Source organism: Hipposideros armiger, unplaced genomic scaffold (assembly GCF_001890085.2).
Source record: "Hipposideros armiger isolate ML-2016 unplaced genomic scaffold, ASM189008v1 scaffold_748, whole genome shotgun sequence".
Lineage (NCBI taxonomy): Eukaryota > Metazoa > Chordata > Mammalia > Chiroptera > Hipposideridae > Hipposideros > Hipposideros armiger.
The window spans coordinates 69,001-84,592 of NW_017732098.1; the positions used below are offsets into that span (position 1 = coordinate 69,001).

The 15,592-nt window shown below is 41.3% G+C and overlaps 2 protein-coding genes across 12 annotated transcripts in view; one reads left to right on the forward strand and one right to left on the reverse strand.

Moving 5' to 3' along the window:
- Positions 1 to 35: 35 nt before the first annotated feature.
- Positions 36 to 6,974, reverse strand: GNL3 (G protein nucleolar 3). The gene is made up of 15 exons (XM_019628105.1): positions 6,866 to 6,974; positions 6,159 to 6,217; positions 5,624 to 5,761; positions 5,402 to 5,515; positions 5,149 to 5,232; positions 4,278 to 4,410; positions 3,377 to 3,489; positions 3,014 to 3,131; positions 2,153 to 2,240; positions 1,476 to 1,650; positions 1,199 to 1,341; positions 980 to 1,116; positions 705 to 886; positions 368 to 434; positions 36 to 281 (listed from the first exon to the last, which is right to left on the reverse strand). Exons 1-15 carry the CDS (start codon positions 6,876 to 6,878, stop codon positions 196 to 198), a joined length of 1,650 nt encoding a protein of 549 aa, XP_019483650.1. The 5' UTR covers positions 6,879 to 6,974; the 3' UTR covers positions 36 to 195.
- A 136-nt stretch (positions 6,975 to 7,110) lies between these two features.
- The window catches only part of PBRM1 (polybromo 1), a 119,809-nt gene continuing 111,327 nt past the window's right edge, over positions 7,111 to 15,592 (forward strand). The window contains exons 1-4 of one of the 11 annotated variants that reach the window (XM_019628094.1): positions 7,112 to 7,238; positions 9,474 to 9,599; positions 11,243 to 11,395; positions 12,365 to 12,462. In XM_019628094.1, coding sequence (XP_019483639.1) covers positions 9,552 to 9,599; positions 11,243 to 11,395; positions 12,365 to 12,462 — 299 coding nt within the window. In that variant the 5' untranslated portion in view covers positions 7,112 to 7,238; positions 9,474 to 9,551. Of the gene's footprint in view, positions 7,239 to 9,473; positions 9,600 to 11,242; positions 11,396 to 12,364; positions 12,463 to 15,592 lie in introns of all 11 variants that reach the window. The other 10 variants (XM_019628095.1, XM_019628096.1, XM_019628097.1 and 7 more) reach the window with 10 other exon arrangements.

The window sequence follows — 15,592 nt, forward strand, 5'->3', positions numbered from 1 at the left end:
GGTGAGTTGTCTTTTTATGGAATTCAGACACTTTCTACATTGCCTGATTTTTTTTTTAATCAATGTTATCATATACATATTTACAAAATTTACAGCTTATGTCACACGGGAAACGAACTGGTACATCATATGTAGAACAGCATAGGAGTCTGTTCAAAATGTTAAAAAAAAAAACCTTTTAAGAGGACAAAGTTGTTACACATAGTCTATACTAAAGTCATAAGCATCATCTTCCTCTTCAGTCATTTTATCCAAGACATAACATCGTGCAGACTGTTCATCTATATAAGAAAGAAAAGACGTTTAAAAAAGTAGAAACAATTTCATACCACACTGCTTTGTTAGAAGACTCCTTTACCCAACTCACCTGCTTGAGACTCCTCATGCAGTACCTCCCAGGCCTCTTTTACAGGGGACATATCTGAGCTCTTTTCCTATGGGACAAAAAGAAACAGTGCTATACTAGTAGCCCTTGTCTACTCATTAATCCAAGTAAATACGACCTGGGAAAAGTCTCTAAAGGTACACATAATGGAAAGCACAAAACTAATGATTGGAAGACTTAAATATCTAAATTGTGTGGGGCTTTTTGGTAATCTATTATGAAGTATTTGATTTCTACCTTCAGCCCCTTCCCATTTGTTGTACATTATAATGCTGGAAAACTTCCTTCAGCTTAAACAATTCATAGATAACACACTTACACTGGCTTCTTCATCAACGCTTTCCTGGTCATTATCCATGTCTGCATAGTCCTCCCCCACTTCCTGCTTCCTCTCTTTTTGTTTTGGCAATTCTTCAGGTATGTCCGTTTCCTCTATTATTCCATTTGTCAGACCGGAGGACTGGAAAAGGATGCTATTGGCTAAACGAGGGCCCCTGATGGCTAGGAAAGGAACGTAATACACGTAAACAGACTGAGACCTTTCTTTGGCCTGTTAGCTGATGAAGACAGCAGTCAAGCACAAGCCTTGCTTACCTTGTATGCTGTGTGCATTGTTCTTTTCTAGTTCTTCCAGATTAAAGCCCCACTTCATGTCCATCACAATGCTCTCATTAAAATGTGAAGGAAGAGTCCAGGATGCAGGGGGATGGCAATAGTAACCTAAGGAGCCACTGGTATTAAAAACAATATTTGTCAAAAATCAGTTCTTTTATTCCACTGGTCATCAAAATGCTAACAGAAAAAAAGCCTTACCCTGTCCACTCAGACCACAGCAGTTTGGCAGCAACTTCTACATTTGGGCTTCCACCTTTTTGGTGGAGTCCTCTTCTCTGTGCAAGCAAAGTAAAAAATTCCAGAGAACTCTTAAAGTCTGGGACAGTGAATTTCAGTACTACCTTGAAAAAAAAGGAAAAAAGAAAAACAGACTTATCTGATACAGCATGGATATAAAAATTTTTTTTAAATTTTCTACTTTAAATGCTTACAATGAGAAGAGAAAATAGAGCTCAAGGGAAAGGGGTTCTTTTACCTGTCGCGTGTCAGCCTGGGACAGGATGGCACTGGCAGCCTCTACTGGTTTTAGTACTTCAATGCTTGTTGGACTTCTCAGAGCAAGTGCAGTGGGAGAGTTAAGTGGAGACACAATGAAACTTGGGCCATCTATGATTGTGATTTGTTTGTCCAGGGGGACAACCTGCATGCTCCTGGAACAAGAGAGATGGTTAGTTGATGAGGGTACTAGTTTATCTGGAGTACAAGAGACAGAACACGAAGCTCAGGGTTGGATTGAACAAACTCAGCACAGTCTGTCAGATCCAGTTTATCATCACTTGCTTCATGTTTATCTAAAACCGTAACATTGCACCTTCCCCTTCTAAAGAGAAACACCACATTATAGCTTACATATTGACCCAAACACACGCTGTTTCCTCTGCATAAATGTTTCCCCTCTTCTACGTGGCACACTTCTAGCATCACTTTCTCTGAGGCAGCTTTCCCCTTCTCAATCTATTTGCTGGTCTTTCAAACCAGATTGTGGGCAGTTATTCCACTCTACTTCTTACCCTACCCTAGCACTGACTTAACCGTCTTCCTTTCACTAACACCTCTAAGGAAGAATGGGAAATTTTCTTTCATAAGATATCCAAAACAATCATATTTACTCATCTATAATGAAATACTACAATATAGAACAACTCAGTTTACCTCGTAAGCCCCATGGATACACCGACATTACATATCCGTTCTTGTTTTAAGCTATTGATGATACTGCTTTTCCCCACGTTTGGGAAACCTATAAATGGTAAATCCAGATACAAAAAAACATTATATGCTGGTAAGTATAACATTTTCACTGTTTTCTTTTATGCTTGCCTGATGTTTAGACCAAGATCAGAGTTGGATCTGAGTGTCTTCACTTTATCACTAAGACCAATCTCAGAATCCTCATTTCTTACACAAGTAGTGAAGGCAGGAAAAGATGATTAACACATTGTTTGCGGGAAACGAGTAAACTCGTCATAGCGCTTTTTATACCAAAGCGCGGGAGTTAACTCAGGTATAGAGACCTCTTTGTTACGACGCAATTTGGCGGGAAAATGCCCGCTTACAAAGTGTTAATTAAAGTAAACCAACAGCTTTTAGAAGCCAATTTCCTACAGTGCCCAGTTGGCAAAAAAAAAAACCAAAAACAAAAACAGAATTAGGCAGCAATTACTTAAAATTTCTGTCTTTACATTGTTTGCATTCAGTAAGGTGGGCAAGAAGCTAGTGTTTAAACAAGCCCTTCAGGGACAGCAGGTTCAGGTGGTTAGAGTGCAGAATTCCTATCACCAAGGTTGCCGGTTCAATCCCCACATGGGACAGGGAGCTGCGCCCTCCAAAACTAGATTGAAACAACTACTTGACTTGGAGCTGACGGGTTCTGGAAAAAAACACTGTTCCCCAATTAAAAAATAAATGAATAAATAAGCCCTTTATTTAGCAATAACCCCATACACTCTTAACATGGAAAAATTCTTGGGACTTTAAATACTAAGACATAAAATGTGTTGAACTACAACTCACCAATTACTCCAACCTGAATAGCTTTGTCCAAAGTCTCCTGAAAACTTCTAAGAAGCTTCCGAAGACCTTCTTTCCCAATGCAGACTTCACTTTTGAATGGAGCAGCTTTCCTCTTTACCTTCACATTAAAAATGCAAGTAATTAGTTTAACCATTTGACAACCCACCATATAAAAAACTCAAAAATCTGGTCACAGAGTCCAGTCTTAAAATTACCACACTAATGCCTTTCAGATTATCTCTGGATGAAATCAGAGTTGGATCTCAGAAGGTCTCATTTTTTATCAATATTTTGTACACTCATCATATTTCAGCCATCCAAAAATCTGAAAGCCGCCCGCGCCCCCCCTACAGTAAAGGGTACCTTGGTTATCTTCCCTTTACCCTTCAGATTTGTTGAGGCTTTGAACACCACTGTTGGCAATTCCTTCTTCAAATAATTCAGCCAGTTCTCCAGATTTTCCTTTGGTACCAAATCTGACAGGGATTAAGAATAAGACACATGCTCCAATTTGGTCATTTTGTTGAGATGAATTTGCAAAACATGGTAAACTGGATTTCACTCTGGTTTGCCTTTTATTTATTTCCCCCCCAAAAGGATTTAACTGGAAGATGGGGAGAGCGCAAGCTCTCTCCCATACCATCCACATCTTAACAAGAGTTCAATATCTACACCTCTGTATTTCAACTCCCCTCTGTACTGCTCACCCTTTCACGATTAAGCCAACCTCTAGATTCTTACCCTGCCTACCGTAGGGCTATGTTTCCAAGATTTACTCTCCAGTAGCAGCCATATTTATTGACTCCAACAGTAACTTGAGATCCCTTTGTTACTTTCTGCTTCACAGGTCTCTATTCTGAGTTTTCCTATTCGGCTGCTGAAACCAATACATTAACTATGCATTTCATCTAATTATTGTCACATTATCAATCTTGTGCAGGTTGTGGAGAATGACACACTGTCATCACTTCCTATGTGAGATATATTGCACAGTAAACTGAGTATAGAAGCTTATACTCTTAAATAAAGTGGTATTGACTGGCAAAAGAACAGCAGAAACCAGTCAAACCACATGTAAAAAACAGCTGCACCCCTCTGCCCAGCACTGTGTGTCTTTAGCAACAAGAAAGGAAATGCACTAGCATTGATGAGGTCAGAGTTGGATCTTATCAGTCTTCAGTGATAATCAGACTGTTCAGATGTTTTCCTCATACCTCAGTAGTGCATATATTGTAGAACACAAAGGACATCCCTTTTTGCTCACCTGATTTATTTAATACAAGTACCAGCTTTTTCTGTCCATCCTGGACAATGGCCTCTTCTACCTGGGGACACCGGCAACCAAGAGGATCTCTGGCATCCAACACTTCCAGCACAACATCTGAGGCTTCAATCACCTGTCAAGGTATAAACTATCAAAAGAGCAACCCTTGCTCTAAGAACGCCCTCAACACAAGTATACTGGCATTATCCACTTTGTCACAAGGTAAAATGAAAAATGTTCATCATTTCTCACAGGAAAGTAAAACACAGGTTTGCTCAGTAGCTGGCCTCTCATTAAAGTAGATTTCAAAAACGGAAACACCCCCACTGTCTGAATATATAATCCTCCCATAGTGAATTGGGTAGTTTGCTAAGCTTTTGTGGCTCTGCCTAGAGGTGATGAGCAGGATAGTCAAGTTCAATTCCCAGGGGAGAGTGAACTTGGGAAAACAGGTGTGAGGGGTGGGAGTGCTGGGGAGCAACTACACCAAGACACCCCCCTTTGATCTCCTTCACTTAGGTTTCAACAAAGTACTATATTTAGAGACTCTTACTTTCACACTGCTAATGTATTTTCCTTTACTTTAAAAACCACTGTGCCAACATGTTACTTTAACATAAATACCACCTTTGTAAATCATGTGTATGGGGAACTGTTCCAGTGCAAAAATTTAAAACCACAAGAATATTTCCTTCAGCTAACCGTAACAGAAAGGCCCTACCTAAATAGGATAAGCCAATTTGTTGAAGGCTTCCTACCAGCTCAAGTGAACTCTACTCCCAGCTTTACAAGGTTGGTACCAGGAAAAAGGAATGACTCTCGTCTTCTAAACCTCAGTACCATTTTTAGACACTGACCTAGACTAAGATACCTTTTTAAGTTCCTGACAATACAGCTTCTTTGGATTCTGTTTGCCCGACTTGGCTTTGTTCTTAGCGTTGCATTGCCCAAATTCCTAAAGGATAAAGACAAGGGGAAAAGGATCCAGAATTAGAAGTTCAGCAAGTATAACCTTTCTCCATTTTCCAGGACTGATTAGGGACACTGCAATTCCTGCCCTCCCTGTTATGTGCTTTTACTTCTACATCAGAACTCATGTCTCATTCACCAAGACCTAATCATACCTCCTTCACAGGTTCCACATTAGATGGCTCAATACCAGAGTTAGTGTCAAGTTTTCTTTTCTTTTCCTGTTCTTTCTGCCTGTCAAGTTTCTGCTGCTGTTTTAGTTCTTCAAGCTGTGTCAAACCATAAGAGAAATGAGTGAGCCAAAGTGACTTGGTGGTGTTACTTTACTATGGGAAAAAAAAAAAATCACTTGAATATTTCAGTTAACGTTATCTTACCCGCTGTTTCCTTAGCTCAGCTTCCCGAAGAAGAGCCTCCTTAAAGGGAGCACTGTTTGGAACTCCCAGGTCTTTCCTAGGCTTCTTGTGGCCCCGTTTCTTAGCCTCCTTCCTCAATTTTCGATGGTGTTCTCGAACCTATCATCATAAATTTATCGATTTGCAAAAATACTACACAAAATCCTGTGAAAAACAAATCTGGTTGCAGCTTAGTTATACGTGTAAAATGACCCAGAAAAATGGAACTTTAATTGTATCACACAGACACGTATTTATGTATAAAACATCAATGAAATGTCACCAGATTCTTTTTACAGAGGTTGTTAAAGTGTTGATCAAAGTTATAGACTTTCAGATCAGTGAATTACTGCACTTTCTCACGGCTATACTCTTGATGCTGAGGGCTGGTGCCACAGTCAGTGTATTGAACCTCTATTTCCTGAGATGAAATCATAGTAACCCAGGCCTACTCCTGGAGAGGTGAGGCAGAAATAGGCATTATATCTGGTATAGCTCTCCCAAGCACAAGACTTACCTTTTTTTGGATCTTATACCGCTTATGGCAGGTCATGCGTTTACTTGCTTTCTTTAACTCTACAAAGAAACACATCACAAAAAGATTAGCCACAAACGATGAGTTTTTTGAGTTTTTGGTGACTGAGCTCTGGGGTCATGTGCCTTTCTGTATTAAATAATTAGTAAGCTCAAATATAATTTAAGAATCTTTTGGGGCACGAAATACACGTGCCATTCTCAAATCCCTGAGAATTTGACTCAACAGATCCAGAGTAGAGCCCAACTTCCCTACTCCCACTCTTCCCATATTGGACTGAGATCGTACTCAGGAGTGTATGAGACCCAAAACGACAGCCACTTCTTGTCAAACAATATGAATCAAAAGGCAGGGGAGAACAGTGGGTTTGAGAGGCGGTTCTCAAACCTCACTGGGGCCGGACTGAACGTGGCCGCTAAAGGGAACAAGCGGAGCCCTAAACCATGTTTCCTCATGAAATTCTGGTCTGATCTCCACCTCTGGGAGCAGCCCTCCGTTTGCACTATAGGCCCCGCGGTTAACGTGGGGCCTTCCAAACCTTCGGTTCTACGCAGAATCAGGGCGATGGCCGACGGCCTACCCGCAGGCCCCCATTGCCGCAGAGACCAAGCCTCAGAAAGGCGCCCTGAAGAGTTCGTCGACCATCAGAGGCAGAGGGCCCTCTAAGCCCGCCCCCCGACCACACTCACTCGGACGCTTCATACTGGATGGAGATCGTAACGGCTGTGGCGGGAGAGGTAGTAGCTACAATGTGCCTCCACCGACGCCACGTGTGAACTAAGGACACCGGCGAGCGTCACGCACTCACGCTGCCGCCGTAAAGCGCACCGCCTCCGGCCCGCGTGCGCGCGCACGCAATGTCGCACGGAGCCAGGTTTGCTTGGCGGCCCCAGAGCTGGGTTTGCGGCGGCACCGGGAGGGGTGAGGGCGGTGAGGGCGGCGGGTGCTGGAGCGTCGGCCGCGGCCGCGGACGGAGGAGCAATAGCAGCAGCCGTGGCGGCCACGGGGCGGGGCGCGGCGGTCGGGGACCGCGGCCGGGGCTGCAGGCGGCGGAGCGGCTGGGTAAGACCGGGCCTGGGGCGGGCGGAGCCGCCCCTCTTCGGCTGGCTGCCGGGCCTTTGTGTGGGCCCTAGCGGGCGGGAGCAGCGGCGGAGGCCCCGCCCCGGCCGTGGGGACGCGCCGGTCAGGCCGGGCGTACGGGGTGGGGCGGGGCACGGCGACGGGCATCTAGACGGGCCCGACAGCCGGGCGGCACCTGGCTGCCGGGACAAAGGCGCTCCGCGGCCCGGAAACGCCCCGCGCCCCTTTTTCCCGCCCCCGGCGGCTGGCGGAGTGCTTGTCGCGGGCAGCTTCAAAGCTGTCAGCGTTTCCCTTAGTGCCCCCTTACCAGTGACAGGTCGGGAAAGTGTTTTATTTTCTCCGCAGGTCAGGGCCTCCTTTTTTGTTGTTTCTTGGCGGTCTGGACACAAACTCTTCTAGTGATTTTGGTTGTTTTTTTACACTTTCCGGATGACTGTCAGACCGAGTATTTTTATCAATGGTACTTGTATTTGTAGTTGACGGCAGATATTTAAGTTTCCTACACAAATTCCCAAGTTAGGAAATTGTGATATATCTATATGAGTACGTTAGATGGCTATCAAACATCATGTGGAAGAATATTGACTTGGAAGAATCTTCCTTAAGTTAAAACACAAGCGGCAAAATAATACATATGGTTTGTTAATGCTTTTGTTTAAAAAAAAAAAAAGGCAACTAAGGCGTAGAATAAACTCTGAATGCTGTGAACGCCAAAGATAGAAGGGTGGTTTTTCCTCAGGGAAGTAGGAGTATAAGTGATTTTTTTTTCGTTGAATTGTGTTTTTCATGACTTTTGTTTTAAGCATGTGTTTACAGTACTAAGTATCACTAGAAATACAGGAGAGTACTAAAAGTTTATGAACTGTCAAAATATATCATTTGGCTATACTGAGTAAATATTTTCCTAGTTGTTGTCAGACTTTGGACATGTGAACATAATGCCATTTTACAACTTGTTATCCTGCTTCAGAATCTATTTCTTTTCTCTTCATGGTAAAAGGATTGCTGACAGAATGCTCACAGGCTTTTTAAATTACACAAACTTTTTTTAATGTCCCATGTAAGGGCACTTTTAATACCTTTATTAAAAACATAAACTGATCGCCCAAACTATACCAAATATTATCCTGTAAACGAGGGCTGCAAAATGAATACAATTCTTTTCCTGTGCCCAGGGAGCATGCACTCTTAGAGTTGAAACTTAACATTTTTGTTGTGCTTTGAAGTTTCAAAGTGAATTCACAGTTACAGCAAACCAAGGGAGATATGTACGCTTTACTTTTCTCATGTTAGAAATGAATAAACAGATCTGCGGTTGTGACTCAAGCAACATCAAGCATAATTAGAGGTGGAAAAACTGGGACTCTTTTGTCTTCTGAGTTGATGTCCTGTTGCTCCTCCCACCCAACTGGCCACATTGCCTTTATTGCCAAACTTCCAAAATATATTTTAAAATGTGTCCTTTGGATAAGAAAATACTTGAAAATTATCCTTAAGTTGCATCTTTTTCTTTACTTATCCAAGTAAATTAATGATTCAAGGAGTTTTGGATATTGTATGGTCGAAAGTATACACACACCAATGATTTATATCTTTTTGTCATTTGATTTTCAGCGGATTATTGATAAAAGTAATTTTTATCTGCCAAAGTGGTTGACGTTTGGTTTTTTAACCTTTCGAAACTTCTGTATGGTGTCTTCCCAATGCTAACAGGACTTTTGGAAAGAAATGTCTTTCTCTGAATTTTTTTTTGTGGGGGTGCGGGGAGTTTTCCATAGTCTGCTCACATGAACCATTCTCTATTTGTTCCAGCTTGTCAACACTTGGTGTCACATGTGAGCCTTCCACATGTGTTCACTCTCCATTCCAGCTCTGTGGTTGAATTCTGCTCTTACTGACTAGGGGGCATTGGGGCAGGCATGCTTCATTCCTGGAATTAACAGTCATTTCTTGTGAGTAAAGGGGAACCTCAGTGAGACCTCTTTAGGCACAAGCATTTGGTTTTAGAATGGAAGAAATGTCAGGTACTTTTAATGCCTGAGCCTTCGTAGCAGTTTGTTTCATTGGCACAAGAAAACTGATATGCCTATTTTCTTCAGTTCTTTTATCTTTCCGTAGCAGTTCTACTTGAATGTTTTCTGTCTGTTCCTTCTCATTTTTACTCTTTCTGACCCTTTTTTTTTATTTCCCCTTTTCTGTCTTGTTCTTCTCTTTCAGTTTTGAATATATTAACACTGAATCAGCACTTCTAAAGCCCTGCCTTCTCCCACTGGCTTCACTTGGCCTTCAGACATAATGAGGAGACTGGCATTTCGAGGCGCTGGTTGTGCTCTGGTAAAGCTGGTAAATTACTGATCATCTACACCCTTTCCCTTTTCTGTCCTTCCTTGCCTTTTCCCTTCCATCTTTCTTAAATTTTGTTATCCTTTCCATTAAAGATTCCCTCATGTTCATCAGATTCACTTGTGTCCTTGTCATAGATTATTTATAAAGCATTGGTCCTTAGTTTCTTCATCTTAATGAATTGAGGCCAGTTAGCCTTTTATAAATAAAACAATAATCAGCAAAACTTGGCTGTCCTTAGCTTAAGCCCTTTGAAGCTTTTAGCCAGTTAGAGCCAATTGCAAACTAATACACTGTATAAGAAACCAAAACCTAGAGGAAGGAACATCTTCATGGTGGGCTGTTTTTAAATACCATGTGGACTGTTGAAGGAAGAGATAGGAGACTCTTCTTGTTTCTTAGTTGGATACCAGGATTGTTTATTTGTTGGTTTTGTTCCTGCTTTCATTCCCTGGAGATCCCTAATTTTTCTCTCCCTACTGCTAGCAACCTATTCTTTCAGCTGCGGGTGTCTTAGTTTCCTAAAATTGAATGTTGATGAGTGAAACTGAGGTCAGTTTTTTCTTTTAGCTTTAGAGAAAGACCTTTGAAATCACAACATACTGTTGGTACTGTTATTAAATTGTATAAACGTTGTAGGACCTCCTTAGTATACACCTTTTCCCTCTAGCTATAGCAGATCATTTCAATGATTACATTTCTTGTGTTATGGTCAAATGTATATATTTGTAAAGTGTGTTAAGATTAGTTACTTAGCAGCCTGCCAGAAATTGAAAGCAAATATTTATGAGTTTCCGAAAAACCAGGCAGGACCTAGAAGCTCACCTTTGAGGTCCTCTAGATTATCTACTAAACTTAAAGCTATGATCTCAGAATTCACTGGGATAGAGTACTTCATATAACTGAAAAGCAAGTTAGTTTGGGTTGACAGAAAAGTTTCAAAGCACAGTTTTGCTACTTTGGCATAGATATGACAAGTCACATTAAGTTTTTTTCAGGGTTATGTTTGTGGATCCTTCTTTAATGAGTGGAGAAAATTCATTTTCAGAGTGTTAATTTTAGGGTGCATATAAAATGCTGGAAGGTTAATTATCCTTTATCCTCCGACCTTTTTGTTCTACTCATTTGCCTCAGGCACAGCTTCCTATTCTTTTCCATGTCATGGCCTACCTGGAAAATGATCATAATTATAAGACACACTGGGGAAAACAAATGAGGCTGCTTACTTCAGAGGTGACTGCCTTGGGGGTCTCTGTCCCCAAGGCCTGCCTGGCTGCCTCGGGGGTGAGGGTTCTGTACCTCCAGCACAATGGTGTACCACTACACGTGGGTTTTCAAATTCCAGTCCAGGGTAATTTTAGGGTCTAAAGTGGTTGAGTCATTCAAAATTGGTGATACACAAACAAGTACACTTTTGCTGAATTTGTTCAGTCCAAGTTAAAATGTAGCATTCTGGTTAATGCAGGGACTAAAGCAACAAGGTCCAGGACTTCTATTGAAAAAACTTATAGTTAGTCAAGCTTCTTTGAACAGTTAAAATATTGTCCTGAGTGAACCAGAAGCTTGATATCAGGTGGCCAGCTGAGGGCTTGGTGGCAGAGTCTAAACTTAAATATAAGAACATGGCTAATTATTTCTTACAGAAGAAGTTGGATTCCATGGGTTCCAAGAGAAGAAGAGCTACTTCCCCTTCCAGTAGTGTCAGCGGGGACTTTGATGACGGGCACCATTCTGTGTCCACACCAGGCCCAAGCAGGAAAAGGAGGAGACTTTCCAATCTTCCAACTGTAGATCCTGTGAGTAACTTGCGTCACACAGTTTCTGCCTGCTTTTCCTATGATTCCCTACCCTTCCTTTAATGGTAAGCGGTTAAGATACAAGGCTTTTCCATTTCTTTTTTCTCTGGATTGGTATCCTTAACCTTTCTCTTATGAAAAGTATATATTTAGCCAAAAGTATTACTGTAATACTATAATATTATGAAACAATAAGGAATATTAGTATGTCACATTATATGTTCACTCAAATAACTGCGCTTCTCATGTGCCAAGCACTGTTCTGGTGACTAAGATATAGCCACGTGTAAGACAAGCCAATTTTTCACATGGAGCTTAGATGCTAGTGTGGGGGGAAGCAGAATGTAAACAGGTGAACAAATAAATAATAATAAAGTACTCTCAGCTAGTGATAAGTGCTAAGAAGAAAAGTTTGGGTGATTCAGGCTGTTTTGGCCCAAACCTTAGGAAAGTTTTCGCTGTGATGAGAAGGCACCAGCCCTGCAGAGCACTCGAGAAGAATGTTCGAGGCACAGAGGCTGGGTCAGGAATGAGTTTGTGTGTTGTGATTACAGAGAGATGGTCAAGAAGGAGAAGGAGACTGGCAAAGTGCCCAGCCAGGTTATGTAGTTATCCTACATACTCTGTGGGCAATGTTAGCAGTTTAGATTTTATTCTCTGAGTGGTACAAAGCCCCTCTGTTGGATGGTTTTAAGCAGAAGAGTGGTATGAACTGATTTAGTTTGAAAGAAGTTACCAATAGCATAAGTCTAATGAAAGATACCAAAAAATTTATCAGTTAAATTATTTTAAATGAAGAGAGATACTATCAGCATATATCAGTCTTGGGTTCCATGTGGGAATTTGGGGATTTGTCCTTGTTCTTTTCTTCTTGCCTTTCATGGGTATGTTTTAATTAAAGATAATCTGTATGGCTGCACTGGCTTTCTGCTCACTTTTCTGGTGATTTTCTTTTGTTCCTGTGTGTAGATCGCTGTGTGCCATGAACTCTACAACACCATCCGAGACTATAAGGATGAACAGGGCAGGCTCCTCTGTGAGCTCTTTATTAGAGCACCGAAGCGAAGGTGAGTTGGAAGGTGAGTGGGAGGAGATTGGTCTTGGGTCTGTGTTTCAAGCGTTTGGTAATTGAGTTTTCTTTTAAAAGGAATGACTGAAGTGACACTAGGGTCGGATTTGTTTTTGTGGTCAAGATGTAGTGAAGCATATTTAAAAAAATTTTTTTTTAAGATTTTATTGGTGAATTGGAGGAGGGGAACAGCATTGGGGAGTCGGGGAATGGGAACAGACAAGTTGCTGTCCTTTTGTTCTTCAGTCTAGTTATGGAGGACATTTTTTGCTTCACTGGCCCATGTTGGTATTGTGATCATTGCGCTCTTCCTGGGTGAGGCAGATCGGTCGCTGGCCTCTGGACGGCCACTCATGGCGGCTCTTGGCAGCTCACGCCGGCTACCAGCTGCTCACACTGGCTGCTGGCCACTCACGGTAGCTTATGGCAGACCACTGCTGCAGGGGCTGCAGCCTACACAGTCGCCAGCGACTCACGACAGCCCAGCTCCAGGTTGAGCTGTTGTTCACTATCTTAGCTGTAGAGGGCAGTGTCACTGGCCCTCATGTGGGATCTGAACCAGGGCCCTGCTGCTCAGAGCTGGCGTCCCAGGTCAGCGCTTAACCAACGCGCCACTCGTCCGGCCCTAGAAATTTTTTTAATTGTAAAAAATACACAAGATAAAATTTACAATCTTAACCATCTTAAGTGTGCAGTTTAATAAGTGCTAAGTATGTTCACATTGTTGTACAACAGATCTCTAGAACTTTTTCATATTGCAAAATTGAAACTCTATATACCCATTAAGCAACTCCCCATTTCTCTTTTCCCCCCCGCCCCTGGCAACCACCATTACACTTTCTGTTTCTATGAATTTGACCACTTTAGATTCCTCATAAGTGGAATCGTACAGCATATGTCTTTTGTGAATGGCTTATTTCACTTAGCATAATGTCCTCAAGATTTATCCATGTTGTAGCATGTGACAGGACTTTTTTGCTTTTTAAGGCTGAATAATATCCCATTGTGTGAGTATACCACATTTTGTTTATTCATTCATTGATAAACACTTCAGTTGCTTTGACCTTTTGGCTATTGTGAGTAATGCCGCAGTGAACATGGGTGTGCAAATGCCTCTTTGAGATGCTGTTTTCATTTATTTTGGATATACTGTATACCCAGAATTTGGATTGCTGGATCTATAGTAATTCGGTTTTTAATTTTTTGAGGAATCACCATATTGTTTTCTATAATTGATGCACCATTTCACATTCCCATCAACAGTGTACACGGGTTCCAATTTCTCCACATCTTTTCCATACTTGCAGTTTTGTAGTAAGTTTTGAAATCAAAACATATTCAGTCTTTTGTGATGGTTAATTTATGGATCAACTTGACAGTCTTTCAACTTTGTTCTTCTTTGTCAAGATAGTTTTGGCTCTTTAGGGCTCTTTGAAATTCCATATGAATTAACAGGATGACTTTTTCTATTCTGCAAAAATGCTGTTGGGATTTTGATAGGGATTGTGTTGAATCTGTAGATTGCTTTGGGTAGTATTGGTGTCTTAACAATGTTCAGTTTTCTAATCCACGAACATGAGATCTTTCTTTTTGTCTTTAATTTATTACAGTTTTCAGTGTATAAATCTTTCACTTAACAGGTTAGGTTTATTCCTAAGTATTTTTTTTTTTTTTTAAGATTTTATTGAGGTATTGGGAAAGGGGAACAGCCAAGTTGTTGTCCTTCAATCTTAATTGTGGAGGACGCAGCTAGCTCAGCTCCAAGTCCAGTCACCATCTGGCAGCCCTTCGGCAGCTCAGGGCAGCTCAGCTCAAGGTGCCGTGTTCAATCTTAGTTGTGGGTGAGCATAGCCCACCATCCCAAGCAAGAGTCGAACCAGCAACCATCTGTTGGCAGCTCAGCTCTGGCGCAGCTAGCTGGCCCATGTGGGAATCGAACTGGCAACACTGTTGCTCACAGCTCACGCTCTTAACCCACTGAGCCACTTGGCTGGCCTTTGATATTAATGGAACTGTTTTCTTAAATTTCCTTTTGGGATTGTTCACTGTTAGTGTATAGAAATACAACTGATTTTTGTGTATGGTTATTTTGTGTCCTGCAACTTTGCTGAATTTGCTTATTAGTTCTAACTCTGTGTGTGTGTGTGTGTGTGTGTGTGTGTGTGTGTGTGTGTGTGTGTGTGTGTGTGTGCGCTTGCGCAGGCGCATGTGTGTAATCTTTAGAGTTTTCTGCATATAAAATCATATCATCTGTGAACAGAGATAATTTTACTTTTTCCTTTCCAATTTGGATGCCTTTTATTTCTTTTATTGCCTAATTGTTCTGACTAGGACTTTTCTGTACTATGTTGAAAATTATGATGAAAGCAAACATCCCTGTTTTATTCCTGATCTTAGAGGAAAAGCTCTAAGGTGAAAGGCTGAGGCCTTTCACCATTCTGAGTATGATGTTAGCTGTGGGCTTTTCATATAGCCTTTATTAATTTGAGGTGGTTTCCATCTATACCTAATTTGTTGAGTTTTTATCATGAGAAGGTATTAAATTTTGTCAAATGTTTTTTCTGTGCCAGTTGAGATCATCACGTGGTTATTTTCCTTTATTCTGTTAATATGATGCATTATTCTTCTCAGTTTTCCTAGGTTGAACCATCCTTTGTTCAGGAATGAATCCCACTTGGTCATGGTGTATAATCCTTTTAATATGCTGCTGAATTTATTTTGCTAGTATTTTGTTGAGGATTTTTACATCAACGTTCGTGAGGAATATTGGTCAATAGTTTTCTTGCAGTGTCTTTGTTTGGCTTTGGTATCAGGGCATTGCTGGTCCCACAGAATAAGTAAGTTTTCCCTCCTACAATTTTTTTGAAAAGTTTTAGAAGGATTAGTGTTAGTTCTTTAAATGTTTGGTTGAATTCACCAGTAAAGCTATTAGATCCAGGGCTTTTCATTGCCAGGAGACTTTTAATTACCGATTGAAATCTCCATACTACTTATAGGTCTATTCAGATTTTCTGTTTCTTCGTAGTCAGTCTTGGTAGCTTGTATGTTTCTAGGAATTTATCCATTTTTCTCTAGGTTGTCTGATTTATTGGCATACAGTTATTCATAGTATTCTCTAATGCTCTTTG

Bases quoted from the DNA above. Each gene is read 5' to 3' on its own strand.
- GNL3 (XM_019628105.1), bottom strand. The intron at 1,342-1,475 runs GTAAAAGAACCC...TTTTTTTTCAAG, and splicing joins CCCAGGCTGACACGCGACAG to GTAGTACTGAAATTCACTGT. The intron at 282-367 runs GTGAGTTGGGTA...TTTCTTATATAG, and splicing joins GCATGAGGAGTCTCAAGCAG to ATGAACAGTCTGCACGATGT.